This window comes from Acinonyx jubatus, chromosome E1, assembly GCF_027475565.1.
Source record: "Acinonyx jubatus isolate Ajub_Pintada_27869175 chromosome E1, VMU_Ajub_asm_v1.0, whole genome shotgun sequence".
Taxonomy (NCBI): Eukaryota; Metazoa; Chordata; class Mammalia; order Carnivora; family Felidae; genus Acinonyx; species Acinonyx jubatus.
This window is the reverse complement of record NC_069397.1, coordinates 38,875,237-38,891,081: the sequence shown is the minus strand read 5'-3', so window position 1 is coordinate 38,891,081 and position 15,845 is coordinate 38,875,237. Positions and strand designations below refer to the sequence as shown.

The following is a 15,845-nucleotide window of genomic DNA, read 5'->3' as shown; positions in this document are numbered from 1 at the left end:
CAGTCACCCAAGTCAAAACCCTGGGAGTTATCCTTATCTCCTTCTACTCCTCACGTCCAAACCCATTCATTCAACAAAGGAATCAGGACCAGAGTGTGCACAGGTGTACCCCAGAGAGACATGCACGGGAGAGACGAACAGGATGACCAACTGTCCCAGTTTGCCTGGAACTGTCCTGATTTTAACATTCAAAGTCTGACATCCCAGAAAACCTCCCAGTCTTAGGCAAACCAAGATAGCTGGGCACCTTGGAAAGGAAAGAGTTTGGGAATACAAAGATTCTTCCTGGAAGAAATGACATCCATACAGAGGTGTGGCATGGAGGAGTACCAGTGGCTTGTGTTCCTGAAGAGTAGAGCTGGTGGCACAGGGCTGGTAGGAAGGGGACTCTGGAAAGGCAGGCAGGGGTTAGATCTTAAAGAGCTATGTATTGAGCTTGACCACAAAAGTGCCAGGGATTTTTCAAAGAAGTGAAATTTTGCATTTGCAGTGGTAGGCAGGTGTTTTGAGATGGACCTCGACATTTATGAACAATTGATGGCTAGAAGCAGGAACTGTTACTTTCAAATTGTAAGTTAACTGTCATTTTTAAAAAAGTTTTTAGAGAGAGCATGAATGGGGAGGAGACGGGCAAAGGAAGAGAGAGAGAATCTTAGGCAGGCTCCACACTCAGTGCAGAGCCTGACGTGGGGCTCAGTCACACAACCCTGGGATCAAGACCTGAGCCGAAATCAAGAATCAGACAATCAACTGACTGAGCCACACAGGCCCCCCTCTTACCTGTCATTCTAAGAATAGAAACTATATTTGCCTTGGGGATAAATTATTCTGTTTTGGGAGGAATTTGGTTGGGCTCTCTCTTAGTCAAGCTAATATAAAAGAAGTACCTACCAGCTGTCCTTGGTATAACATCAAACTTTGGTGAAATAATCCAGGCACAGGGCCAATTGCAGGAAGAGGGCCATTCGGCCTATGGCTTCCCATTCAGAGACTTTGGAGGTTAAATTCAAATGGTTTCAGTGATCACTTCCAGGATTGAAAGAAGACATTCACCTTGTCAGTCAAAAGTGTCCCAGCACCAGATCACAGAGCCTACAAAGCATGAAATAAGTGTTTTTTATAAATCTTGTATTGATACAAACATATTATAATATCTTTGTGTTGAAAATGGTACTGTGTAGGCAATAAAAATACTTTAACCATGGTAATTTTGACTACCTCATTCTGGATTGTTTTCATTTGTTCAATATATCAGGAGCCTCAAAAAAAATAGAGATGGTCCAGATGCCCCTTAAACTCTAAGAGGATTTGCAAAGGGGTGTGTATACAGCTTCAGGAGGATTCTGTGACTGTTGTGTGCAATCTGCCAACTATCTATATGTATATCCCTTAATCATATAATATTTAGTTTTGCCTATTTTTGTAATTTATATAAATTGAACTTACGGGGATATATTATTTTGTATCATTTCTCTCACTACACATGCTTTTGGATTCATCCATGTCAAGAATGTAGTTTATCCATTTCATTTCTTTAGAGAGGGAGAGAGTCGTGAGCAAGGGAGACAGAGAGAGAGAGAAAGAGAGAGAATCTTAAGTGGACTCCACACAGAGTTCAATGTGGGGCTCAATTCCACAACCCTGGAATCATGACCTGAACCAAAATCAAGAGTCGGACGCTCAACTCACTGAGCCACCCAGGCACCCCTAGTTTATCCCTTTTGAACTGCTGCATCATATTCCGTTGTATGAATATCTGTCAACGTATTTATTCATTCTGTTGAACATTTGCGTTGTTTTGAGTGTGTGTGTGTGTTAGTATTATGAACAATACTTCTGTGAATGTTCTTGTACTTGACTTCAGATAAATATGTGTAAGGGTTTCTCTAGAATACGTACCTAGGAATGGAGTTACTGGATGATAGGTATGTGCATGCTCATGGTTCTGAGATAATATATAACTGTTTTCCAAAGTAATTGTACTTATTTACACACCTACTATTAGTGGGTAAGAATTCCCCTTGTCCATCCTTCTAATTTATTCCAGTTGGCAGGTGTGAAATGGGCCGATCGGCTTTCCTCTTCTGTGCATCCATTCATGTTTTTGCCGACTTTCTCACTCGGTTGTTTTTGCTTTCTTATTTATTTGTAGGTATTCTTAATATATTCTGGAAACTAATTCCCTGTCACTTACATATATTATAAATATCCCCTCCCTGTTTGGGGCTTTTTGCATTATAATTATGGTATCCTTTAATGAACAAAAATTGTTAATATCACAGTTTGCACTTTTTGTGTCTTGTTTAAGAAATATTCCTTTACCCTAATTCCTAGAGATCGTATTCTATATTTTCATCTGAACATTTTATAGCTTTTACCTTTCACTTTACATCTTTAACGAACCTGGAATTTACTTTTGTATATTACATGTATAGCTTGCCTGAAACAATTATAATTTCTTTTTTTAATATGGAGATATTCTATTCCTTTCCGTATCATTTCACTTGTAACTATTTCATTAAGTACACCAGTTTTTATTTTTTATTTATTTTTTTTAATGTTTATTTATTTTTGAGACAGAGAGAGACAGAGCATGAACGGGGAGGGGCAGAGAGAGAGGGAGACACAGAATCGGAAGCAGACTCCAGGCTCTGAGCCATCAGCCCAGAGCCGGACGCGGGGCTCGAACTCACAGACCGCGAGATCGTGGCCTGAGCTGAAGTCGGACGCTTAACCGACTGAGCCACCCAGGTGCCCCAAGTACACCAGTTTTTAAACACAGAGGCCATCATTTTTTTCTGAATTAACTTTGTATGGTGTCTAGAACCACACTGCCTACAAACATCCACAGTTCCTATATGCCATCCTCCACAACCAATGACAGCAATATATCCTAACTAAGATATCTGGGCAAGAGAATGCCCACACCGCCCAACCCCAACCCCAGATTCTATATGTCTCGCATTGGGGCTGCAATGCCTTGTCCATGTTGGGGGGGAAAAGTTGAAAATGCTCTGAAAACTGCAGTGCTTGTAATAACTCTCGAAATTACTGGGCATACTTAGTATTAATCATTAACATCCTCATCAGAGTCTGTCTCAGAGGTCAAAATGCACCACTGATTAGCTATAAGTTGGGATCTAATAAATATTTATTTATAGATGCTGTCATCCAACAGCCTGGAATAGCGGGGGCTCTAAATTCTAAATGACTTGTTAATGAATAAGAGTCTATAAGGTCCATATCTAGTCCTCAGATATAATTCAGAAAAATTAATTGCTATGAAATACCAGCCTGGTTTCATATGATCACATTAGAAGTTATAATAATCTACCAAAGCATAAAACTCACCGTGATAGAGGAGCTGAGAAATTCTCCTGCCCTGACACAAACATGTGGGAGTCTTCACAATAGGAATTTTTCTAGATTGGATGGCTGAACCCATAACTATAGACTTGTTGAATCATAATAAACACCTGAAACTAATATAACACCGTATGTTAATTATACTTCAATTAAAATAATAACAGCCCTACAGTACCATATTTTAGTTTAAATTTGAAATCTCAAAAAACCTACAAATACTAGCCAAAACTGGTGGAATAACATAGTCATTTCTCAAAAAATTAAAAAATGATGTTAATGATTTTAATGAGATTTTAACTCTTTCACTTAAACATAATTGGGTGCAGCCACAAGAAATAATTGTGCCAAAGAAGAAAACAAAAATTATCAAGTTTAAATAACTGCACTGATATCCCAACTCTTACAAAGCTAACTCTTGATTTAAATAACGCTTCTACATGCCTTGACCATATGTGTTATTGTATTAAACTCTTAGCTGAAACTAACACACTGCAAAAGTTGTGTAATTTAAACAGTAAAATTTTCCAGTGACTCTACTCAATCTCTTTCTTCCCCGTTAAGCAACAACAAAAGACACATTACACATTACTTTTGTGAAAATATACACATAAAAGAACACAGTTCATGTGTTCATAAAAAGTTCTTGGGGCACCTGGGTGGCTCAGTGGGCTAAGCACCAACTTCAGCTCAGGTCATGATCTCATGATCTGTGAGTTCAAGCCCCGCATGAGGCTCTGTGCTGACAGCTCAGAGCCTGGAGCTTGCTTTGGATTCTGTGTCTCCCTCTCTCTCTGCCCCTACCCCACTCATGCTCGCTCGCTCGCTCTCTCTCTCAAAAATAAGTAAACATTAAAAAAAATTTTTTTTAAGTTTTTCACTAAAGATTTTAGCTGTGACAGCTAGTTACAAAGTAATTTAAGGTTTGTAACAAAAAGCTAGGTCTGCTTAGTATATGTTCAGTTACTGGTGGTGAACACTCAGTGAGTATTGGCTGATGCATATATGAATGGATGAAAATATAAGTAAAAGATATCCACATATATATCATATATATCATAAAGAGTATGAAGTAGGTTTAACTCTCTACACACCCTGTCTACACCCCTGTCTACACCCCTGTCTACATACCTGTCTATACATATAATGGCTCCACTTAAGCTGTCAGTCTGTGGACCTGTGAGAAGGTCAGGCTTCCGTGAAAACTTGAGCCACCCAAATCCATTAGAGATTCTAGGAGGGAGCAGCTGCAATGAACATGTAGTTTCAGAACGGATGGAACAAGCAATCTGTCTCATAGGGACTGCTGAGCTGACCTTGTAACAGGAGAGAGAGACTCCTCCATGTACCAGGTCAAGTGCAAAGCACTATGCTATTTATTCTGTTTTCAGGGAACAAGACCTAAAGCCAGGCATTGATGGAAACTCTTAATGACTTACCTAGTCTTAGAACATTAGAATCAGGAAAAAGAAAAACTCAAAATCATCTATCCACCACTCACCTAAATTCATTTAATTCACTTCCCCAAGCTACATCTCTAAATGTATAAATGTTTCATTCCTGTTTTAAACACTTGAGGTTTTGTGTTTGTACAAAACATTTTAATAATTTTATAAAATATAACCTCTAAATAGGGATAAACCTAAAAGCCAAAAAAAGCATAAAATGGAGATTCTGAAAGTGATTATCAATATCTATAAACCACTGTTCTTATGCAAATCAAAGCCGCAATGAGCTATCACCTCAACCTGTTAGAATTGTCATCGTCAAAAACGCTGGTGAGGATGTGGAGAAAAAGGAACCCTGTGCACCGCTGGTGGTAATGTAAAGTGGTGCAGCCACTATGGAAATTAATATGGAGGTTCTTCAAAAATTAAATATAGAATTACCATATGATCCAACAATCCCAGTTCTAGGTATATATCCAAAGGAAATAAAAATCACTATCTCAAAGGCATCTGATCTCCTATGTTCATTGCAGCATTATTCACAATAGCCAAGATATAGAAACAGCTTAAAAAGATTCACAAAAAGATGAATGGCTAAAAAAGATAACACACACACACACACACACACACACACACACACACACACTGAAATATTATTCAGTCACGAAAAAGAAGGGAACCCTGCAACAACATAGATGGACCCTGGGGGCATTATGTTAAGTGAAATAAGCCAGACAGAGAGGACAAATATTATATGTGGAATCTTAAGAACAGAAAAAAAAGTTGAGCTCATAGAAACAGGGGCTGCCAGGTCCGGGGGGTTGGGAAAATAGGGAGAGGTAAAAGAATACAAACTTTCAGCTTTTAGATGAATAAGGTCTGAGGATCTAATGCAAAATATGGTGACCGTAGATGATAACACTGTACTGTATACTTGGAATTTATGAAAAAGAAGAACTTAAATGCTCTCACCAAAAAGAAAATGATAAATTAAAAAAGATTTTAAAACGTTGTTCTTTTAAACCATTGTTCTTTTAAATAAAAACGTTGAAAAAAAAAATTTAAAAAAAAATAAAAAAATAAAAACGTTGATAAACCATTGTTCTTTTAAACCAGTGTAGCTTACTATTATGTACCTATGTCTGTTTCTTTAGGTATCTAAATTATTCACAGGGTTTGCAAATATTCTTTATGTGTGTATTATGATTAAAAAAAAAAATCTGCCAAGGCAGGTGCAAGGGCTAAAAGAATACATCTTCTGGTTTCCTTTTGTTGTCTCTGTTTAAAAAAAAGGAATCGCCCCTGAGAAAAGCCTCTAAGGAATGCCTCTAGGCGTAGTTTCTGGAATGAAATGGAACAGACTGCTGTACAAAGAGAAAAAGAAAACACACAGCAAGGCAAGGTGGACAGCGGTGTGAGTCCTGCAGTGAGGTGTCAGCAGAGGAGGTGTTCCTTTCCTACGAACTGTATAAAAGGTCAGCTCATCCACCACCCAGAGGCAGATTCTGCTCCAGCCATCCTGAAGCTTCAGGTGCTCCCTCCTACCATCTCCAATGGAATTCACCGGCAGAAGCTTCCACAGAAGCCTGAGTTCCTCCTTGCAAGGCCCTGCACTCAGCATGAGAGGTTCCATGTATGGGAAGGGAGGCATGCAGCACTTTGGGGCGGCACCCAGCGTCTATGGGGGGGCTGGAGGCCAGGGCATCCGCATCTCGACCTCCAGACCCATGGTGGGCTATGGGAGTGATCTCACCAGAGGAGACATGTTTGCTGGCAATGATAAGATGACCATGCAGAACCTAAACGACCGCCTAGCAAGCTACCTGGAGAAAGTACACTCCCTGGAGCAGTCCAACTCCAAACTCGAACTGCTGATCAAGCAGTGGTATGAAAGAAACACACCTGGCATCAGGGACGACAGTGCATATTACCAACAAATAAAAGAGCTGCAAAACCAGGTAAGGGATGATGCCTTTGTTTTCCACTCTACTGCTGAGCTGCACGGTATAGCAAGGGGGCATCTATGTTAGGTGGGTGCAAATAGATGTCAGAAAGCAAATTAGGCTGAAATGCTAGATCTATAAAAATGGTGAATTCCATAATCTACCCTTAGTGGTTGAATAGCTGACTACATAACTGGATGACTGTAAATCATACTTTGTTAACTTTTTACAATATAGTTACATGGAAAATATGAAAATGTTACCTTACAGTCTTGTAATCTGTATTTTTGTCACAGTTTACCAGGACACAGCTAAGTGGATAGTAAAAAGTTTTTCTAAGAAGAGCTAAAATTTTTATGTGATGATATATCTTTTTTTTCACCCAGTTCCCATTAACTTGTGAATTCCCAGTCAATGCAGAGATGCTCCTCCTTTAATTTATGTAAATTTTTAATATTAGTATTAAGACACCATATGAAAAATTTCAATGATGAAGTGACCCAGGGTGGAAATAAGGGGAAGGGATGTAGGTATTCGTGAGGTCCAGATTTTTCAATGCCCTGTTTAATAATCCCATCATCAGTTCAGAAGCCGCTTCTACAGCAATAAGATGTTCTATTGCCCCCAACTCAAATTTGTTGCAATTATATCACAGCCTACTCCCACATTATCGGAGAAAGGTGGAGTTCTATTTATCAACTGTGTGTAATAAAGGGAGTGAACTTTGCTCCAAAGTGAAGGGCACTTATGACACGAGCACTTGCTCTGCTTTAAAATTCGTATCTAATCGAGGAAAGAATCCCTTTCATTTTCATTCCTATTTTAACATTCATATTCCTTTATAGCAAAGGCCACCTCCTTGGTGGCCTCAGTATACACAGAAAGGCAGCTGGATCTGCTGAAAGACACAGACCATTGTAACATCTTCTACAAGCAGCCTGGGTCCATATATATCTTAGGGAACGCACCCATTCGGGAACCCCTTTTTTAAGACCGAGGGCTTATCCATCCTGACAGCTTCAGTGCCCAACACAACTCTCACATAGCAAAGTGTCCATTCATTCAGCCAATAGTTGGTAGATACTAAGTGCTGGACACCATGCTGAGCATTGGGGAATATGGAAACATAATGTGATTCGGAGGAACAGACACAAAGGCTTAATCCACACAGAGGGATAGATGTTAGCAAGGAGGGCCCTATAGGGCAGTGAGAACACAGGCAATTCATCCAGTTCTGCCTTGAAGAAATCACTGAGACTTCCTTGAGGCAACGATGTAGAAGGTGAGACATGGAGGAGAAGTTGTTCACCAAGTGAGAAAGGCTAACAGGAATATTCTCAGCAGGAACAACATCAAGGGGAAGGCACTTGATAAAGTTTGATGGTTTGAGTTGAATGAAATTCTTCCTTTCGTAAAACCGTAAGAAAGCTCACCTAACCCTGGGACCAGAGTTGTACTTTATGACTCGATTATGTTAAATGCCCATATCATTGCCCTTCCTATTTTCATGGTTGAAAGGAACATCATCTTTGATAGAATAGTGGTTGTATCTGAAGATAAACTCGATCATTTGAAACTTTTTTCCAGTTGAAAATGTCATTCTTTCTCATGTATTTTCCAGATTAAAACTGTACAACTGCAAAATTTTCACTGTGTCCTGCAAATTGATAATGCCAAACTAGCTGCTGAGGACCTCAGGCTGAAGTAGGTTCTAGCACTATGGTAAAACTTCCTGGAAAAGGATTCCTTTTAGCTGTGCCTAATGACATTCAGCTTTCCACATTCTTGTTGGTAAAGGAGCTACCTTAAGTAATTTCAGGATCTGGGAGTTTGAAGGGTGGTAGAAGTTATCTGGTCCAGCCCAGCACTCAGGGCTAGACTTCCCTCTCCCACATTCTTAGTATTTTTCACTGGTTAGCTCTAGTCGCTGGAACATTCTTTTTTAGTAACCCTTCATCTACCTTTTCACCCACTGAACCTAATTCTGCCCTTTGGAGTGACACCAAAGCAATTTACGACTCCCCTTCTGCATAGGTGCCCTTCTCTTATCTGAAGCAAGACATTTGTCTACGCTCAGTGATTCCCCAAGTGAGTCATCCATGCTTCTTGGAGTGCCTGCAAATGTACAGCCCAAGTTCCAGGGGTGACCTTTGATGCTTCTGAGTCTGCTGGTGTTTTACAATAGGGTCTGCCCAACCAAATAAGTAGGACTATGATTAAAGCAGCTCAGATTGTGTTCACTCTCTTGCAGCCATATCACACTACATGTGGTCAGAACTGTTCCTCATAAATGGCTCCTATACTAGGGCTTTCTCATCCTGAATGTGTACAATGCATTGGTACTAAAAACGCCTTTGTGGCTTAAAAGGGTAGCATTTTAATGCTACAAAGGATCCAAAAGGAGGAAATGGGAAAGCAAATCTGAAGACTAAAGCAGTAAACGTTTGTTCATTCCAATTATACCAAGTCAATATCTGGGTGTTCCACTGCATTATCGTTTTTTTTAAGTTTTGCTACTTTAATAAAAATGGAGTAGGTAAGATTTTGGAAGAGAATCATGAATTTTTAAGATAACTCACTTTGGATGCATCTGCTTACAAAGTAATAAAAATAATAAATTGATCACGTGCATTCATTAAGTAAATCTAACCATTATTTAATATCAATAATGAGAATCTTTTGCTGACACATTAATTAAAGCAAGTATTTTTTTTTATTTCCTTAAAAATATATTCGAGAATTTAGGAACTTTTAAGGGTTATTTCGGATTGCTTTTTTTACCAATCACTCCAAATTACAGAGATTATATTATGGAGCAAATTATCTGATTCCTGGGTTCCCATGAACATTTTTGATATGTATAAAGAAGGATACAATGTATTGAAATTGATCTCCTCACATACCACGTAAAAATATCTCATTATATTAGGACTATCTCTTCTATACTGGCTTCTGGAGGACTCAATTATCTCTGCATACCAATTAATTCACAGGTATGAGGCTGAGAGGGAGACGCGCCTGACAGTGGAAAGTGATATCCAAGGCCTGAATAAGGTCTCGGCTGATCTATCCCTAAGTAGAACAGACTTGGAGATTCAAATTAAAGAACTGACTAAAGACCTGGATCTCCTCAAAAAAGAACATCAGGAGGTGAGGCCATGCTCAGAAGCAGTGTTGGGAATGATAGAAATGGCTCTAATAACGATAATAAGGAGGGGGGAGTTGGTAAGAAGATGACAACAATAAGGGTATGAGCTGTCAGGGTTCAATGACTTAGAGCAGTACCCGCACTACAATAAGCCCTACCTAAATTATTTTCTTTCTTTTTTACTCATTCCCCATGAAAGAAGCCATAAGACTTACTCTTTCTGCCCAGCCTCATCTGAGAATGTGCTTCAGACTATAATTAGGATTTTCACTCTTGTAGGAAGTAGACAGCCTACGCAGACATTTGGGCGATACTGTATGTGTAGAAGTGGATGCTGCTCCAGGCCTGGAGCTTGGCACCATCATGAATGAATTGAGGCAGAAGTACGAAACAATAGTCCAGGAGAACCTTCAGAAGGCCAAGGAACAGTTTGAGACACAGGTAATAGCATAATTCCAAAGGGTAAGCAACTATGTAGAAGCTGTCCTTCAAAAAAAAGATAACTCACGTTCTTTCTTTTCTCTCTCTCCTTACTCACTTTTTTTTTCTTTTTTCATTTTTGGAACTTTAGACTCAACTTCTGCAGCAACAAGTCACAGGGAGCACTCAAGAGATCAAAGACAATGAGGCTCAAGTAAAGGAGCTGAGACACACCTACCGGAACCTAGAGATCGAACTCCAGTCCCACCTCAGTATGGTAAAGCACATCTAACTTCACACTCTCAATGTAGTGTATGCTTACTAAGTGCCTGTATGAGGAACTCTGGGGATGCAGAAAACTCTAGGAAATAACCCCTCACCCTTGCAGGGCTGGCAGGGAAACAGGCCAAACCACCGATTATAATTAAAACACAGAAAGAAATCAAGGACAAGGGCAATGTACTGCAAGGATGCAGAGGGGCAAGTAGACCTGGAAGAAGACCTGGAGGTCTACCTGAGTAGACATCACAGAGAAAGTGGCCTTTAAACTAGATCTTAAAATGTGAGATGAATGTGTAGTTGAACAATAGGGGTAAAGACATTTCAGGCTAAGCAAATCAGTCAGCTCCTGTCATGGTGTCTTACAATAACAACACTACCCCATCATGGGTTGGCTGCAGCTCTGCTCCATGGCATTTCCACTGTGGGGGTAAGGCTAAAGGAGGAGACCCTAGCCAGGGCATGCCAGTGTTGTTGCAGAAAGAAAAAAGCAATGGCCAGACCATGTGATAGCTCCTAAAGCTTCTCAGAAAAGGCATTTGTCAGCTTCACCTGCATTGCATTAGCCAAAGAAAGTCGCATGACCAAGCCTCCTGTCAACAGGGATGAGGAAACCTAATCCTCCACTTGGAGGGGCACCACAATCACAGGGAGAGGAGGCAGACGTTGAGAACAATAATACAACATACCACAGTAAGACAACAGTGAGCGCAAGGCTAAAAACGAACAAAAGACTCCAGGAACTGGGGATCCTAGCAGCTGGCTGAGGTCGCCTAGATGGAAAGAGGGGGAAACAAAGCTAGAAATAAGAGTCATGCCCACAATGACTAGCAGTGGAAGTTCTCCTCAAATGAAATTAAAATTGAGCCACCTCTTAAGTTTTCAACTAAGAAACGTCCACTTTTTCTTGTGCTCATAGAAAGAATCTTTGGAGCGTACATTAGAGGAGACCAGAGCTCGTTATGGTAGCCAATTGGCCACCATCCAGGCACTGTTGAACTCCATAGAAGCCCAAATGACACAGATTTGGAGTGATACAGAACGCCAGAACAAGGAGTACAATATCCTCCTTGACATAAAGACCCGGCTTGAGCAGGAAATTGCTACTTACCGCCGCCTTCTGGAAGGAGAAGATGTCACGTAAGGCTCTTAGAATCAAGGGATATGTGCCAGTGTCTACATGCTGTGCTTTTTTAATGTCTACATATTACACTGTCACTCATTCCCCAGCACCAATGCAATCCCTAGCACAAAAGCAATTACACATGCGCCACCAACAACAAAACAAAAATATACCAAAAGTACACCCATCCTCCAAATACCAAGTATGTGTAGGACTGACTTAGAAGATGGTTCTACAGTAGATGATACAGATTATGCTTTGCTAATTTTTATGATTAATACATAATTGAGTAACTTTTAACACAACAATAACTTTTAAAAATCCTCATTGAGAGGTCATGAAATGAACAACAGAGTTTGAGACCAGTTTGAGAATCATCAGTATTGCCATAGCAACTGTCTTCAACTACCACACCCAAGAAACTCAGTAAGAGAACACAAGATTTAAACTTCCACTGTAATTTTGTTGTTTTTATTACAAAAACTTCTAGCACAGGGTAAACAGGTCAGTTTTGGAGCTATCTATCTATCTGTATATATATATATAGAGAGAGAGATAGAGATAGATAGATATCTGTATATACATAGATAGATAGAGAGATAGATAGATAGATAGATAGATAGAGATATAGAGATATCTGGAGAGAGAGAGAGAGAGAGAGATGGTAAAGGGGGGAATGCAAACACAGCATTAAAACACACATCACGCAGACTTTATTTTGAAACAAAAAAGGCAGGACAGTGCTTCATTTTCAAAATGGTGATAACACCTTTTCCTGTCTCTTTTTCTTTTCTTAAAAAATACAGACAGACAAACACAACTATAGAGCATCTGCCGAGCACCCTGGAGGAGAAAGGTAAGTGTTCTAATTTCACACATTTCCTATAAGACTGAATTCTCACTCAGCAGCTTACCACTTATTAAATGCCACTGGTGAAAAGTAAAGAGAGATCGGTTTTCAAGTCAGCAGATATTACCCTAGGGATTCTAAAAATCAGGCACGTCATATAAAGAAACCCCCAACATGGGAAGTTTGTCATACTCCCACAACAGGGTAGTTTTCTCGGCCCACGCTATTACCGTTCTGAGACATCCTGGGATCATGAAAGGGAAAAAAAATAAGATGAAAAAGTACATTTGGCTTAATTCGATATTGTATCTTTCTCTTTGGGGGTGGGGAGAGAAGAAAATGTGTGAATTTGGAGACAGTGACACATTTTCGGCATTTATTTATAAATTTGACAAGATTATTTAAGAAAAAGAATGGGTTTCTTTTCTTTTTAGGAAAAAATACATGTAAAATCATGATGATTTAGAACTGAATATTATAAGTCAGCAGAGGCATGTTCCTGAATTAACATTTTATACTTAAATCTAAATTCAGATGTGAAGAGAAAAAGGAAGATTAAGACGATTGTGGAAGAAGTGGTGGACGGCAAGGTTGTGTCGTGTGAAACCAAAGAGATGGAAGAAGATGTGTAAACAGTTGCCGGGAGATGCTGCTGAGGGTTTGAAAGACATGTAGACATAATTTTTGCTCCCTACAAGAAAGTGGCCATCAGAAAGCGCTATTAAAAATTTGTAGTGATCAGAAGCGGGGGAAAGCCCATTTATCACTCTCTATAACTGAATATAGATGTTTTATTCAGAGGAGTTGCAAACTGCCTACAAAAATAAAACCCAGTGAGCACTAGGACATTTAAAACCTCATTGCCACCATCTTTACCATGAAACACACTGGGTATAAGCTATAGACCACCTAATATCAATTTGTTAACGTTCCTGAAAATTATAGCACATTTGAATTATACTAAACTTTACAGAGAAGAGGAGTCCCTGCAAATTGCAAATAAACCACTCTCTAATCTTTCCTGTTTCCGAATTACAAAATCTCCTTTCGGGGGCCTCTGGATTCTTAATTGAGCCAATTTCTTGGTTAATTTCATTGGATTTTTGATATTGGTATAATCCTGCTAGCTTTGAGTTACATCTGCTTTCTTTTCCGTTGTCTTCATTGCCTTTTAAAATTCACCTCAGCTCAGGGCGCCTGGGTGGCACAAGTCAGTTAAGTGTCCGAATTCAGCTCAGGTCATCATCTCATGGTTCGTGAGTTTGAGCCCCAAATCGGGCTCTCTGCTGTCAGCACAGAGCCCGTTTCAGATCCTCTGTCTCCCTCTCTCTCTGCCCCTCCCCACTGCTTCTCTCTCTCTCTCTCTCTCACTCTCACTCTCTCTCACACATACACACAAAATAAATACATAAACTTAAAAAAAAAACAACTCAACTCAGCTCTTCGAATAATTTGAGAGTCAGACTCCGATTTCAAATGCTGAGCAGAATAAGAATGAAGCACATCAGGCTTGAAATGGGAATAGACTAGGGGCACAGGTGAATATCAGACTCTTGATTTCAGCTAATGTCACGATCCCAGGGTCCTAGGATCAAGCCCTCGAGCCCTGGGTTGGGCTCTGTGCTGAACCTAGAGCCTGCTTAAGATTCTCTTGTTTTAGGGGTGCCTGGGTGGCTCAGTCAGTTGGGCGTCCGATTTCGGCTCAGGTCATGATCTCACACTCCGTGAGTTCAAGCCCCGCGTTGGGCTCTGGGCTGATGGCTCGGAGCCTGGAGCCTGCTTCGGATTCTGTGTCTCCTTCTCTCTCTGCTCCTCCCCTGCTCATGCTCTGTCTCAAAAATAAATAAAAACTTAAAAAAAAATTCTCCCTTCTCTAACTGTCTCTCTCCCTCTGCCCATCTCCTCCACTCATGCTTTCTGTTTCTAAAATAAAAAACAAAAAAAATTAAAAAAAAAGAAATGGCAATAGATTAAACACAAAATTAGTGAAAACCTTCTCAAGGCAGAATGCTTCTCCTTATGACAAAACTGCATAAATCATCAGGTGTTCTCTTTCTTTATGGGGTGAATGTATGTTATGAAATATTTCTCACTATTTTTTTAAATAATAGCCTTAATGAGATAAAATTCATACACCATAAAATTCATCCTCATAAAGTACACAATTCAGTGGTCTTCAGGATGTTCACAGGATTGTGCAACCATCATTACTGTCTAGTTTTAGGACATTTTCATCGTTCAGAAAAGAAACCCCAGAAGTGCCTGGTGGCACAGTTTATTAAGCGTCAGACTCTGCATTTTGGCTTAGGTCATGATCTCAGGGTCATCGGATCAAGCCCCTCAGCACAGAGTCTGCTTTGGATTCTCTCTCTCCCCTCTCTCTCTCTCTCTCTCTCTCTCTCTGTGTGTCTCTCAAAATAAACATTAAACAAAAGAAAAGAAACCCCAGTAGGAGTCACCCCCCACTTCTCTTCCCCCCAGTTCTGGCAACCAAATCCACTTCTTCTATGGATTTGCTTACTCTGGACATTTCAAATAAATGGAATCATATAATTTGTTCTTTTGTACAGAAATGTTTGTAGCAGCATTATCCATAAGCCCAAAGTAGAAACAACTCAAATGTCCATCAACTGATCGATGGATAAACAAAATGCAGTAGGTCCCACAACAGAATATTATTTGGCAACTTATACACAGTGCGAAGAGATGAACCTTGAAAACACTATGCTGAGGGAAGTCAGACCCAAAAAGATACACACTGTATCCTCACCCATTTTGCATTTCAGTAAGCAGTAACTGCCTTGCAAATGTTTACAGGAAAAATCATTTTGCCCTCTCTCGTCATATTCTAGTAAATGAATAGCTTGGATTTAAATTTTGATACATAAATTTATAAGTAAACAGGATTTTGAGTGTGATTATATTGAAAATAATAATGTGATGTGCTTACAGATAATAGTATCTACCATTTATTGAGCACTTACTATGAGCTAAGCAGTATGCATGGCATTTTATATGCATTTCTCATTTAATCCTCACACTGACCCCATGAAGTAGAAGCTATTAAGTTGAATCATATGATCTTGCCAATACGTGATCATTTTTTACCTTTAAAAAATAGCAATTTCATATGGGTTGGCCTTATTCTATTATCCCCATTTTATGAATGAGGATTATATATGAAGATATGAAATAAGTCTCCCAAAGTTACAGTTACCAAGTCATGGAGCAAGACTGAACCTCAGGACTGTTTGTCTGAAGTCATGATACC

General features: G+C 39.6%; 1 protein-coding gene and 1 long non-coding RNA gene across 9 annotated transcripts in view; one reads left to right on the top strand and one right to left on the bottom strand.

The window, feature by feature from the left end:
- LOC106989270 (uncharacterized) overlaps positions 1–15,845 on the bottom strand; it is a 149,278-nt gene that overhangs the window by 85,975 nt on the left and 47,458 nt on the right. For 7 of the 8 annotated variants that reach the window (XR_008294169.1, XR_008294167.1, XR_008294171.1 and 4 more), the window contains 2 exons: positions 3,352–3,482; positions 892–1,092 (listed from right to left, as the gene is read on the bottom strand). This is a non-coding gene — a long non-coding RNA (uncharacterized LOC106989270). The remainder of the gene's footprint in view (positions 1–891; positions 1,093–3,351; positions 3,483–15,845) is intronic. The other variant, XR_008294173.1, reaches the window with a different exon arrangement.
- Positions 6,302–14,984, top strand: KRT20 (keratin 20). Its single transcript, XM_027033799.2, has 8 exons — positions 6,302–6,769; positions 8,376–8,458; positions 9,748–9,904; positions 10,182–10,343; positions 10,474–10,599; positions 11,521–11,741; positions 12,531–12,580; positions 13,109–14,984. The coding sequence occupies exons 1-8, from the start codon at positions 6,365–6,367 to the stop codon at positions 13,204–13,206; spliced, it is 1,302 nt and encodes a 433-aa protein (XP_026889600.1). The 5' UTR covers positions 6,302–6,364; the 3' UTR covers positions 13,207–14,984.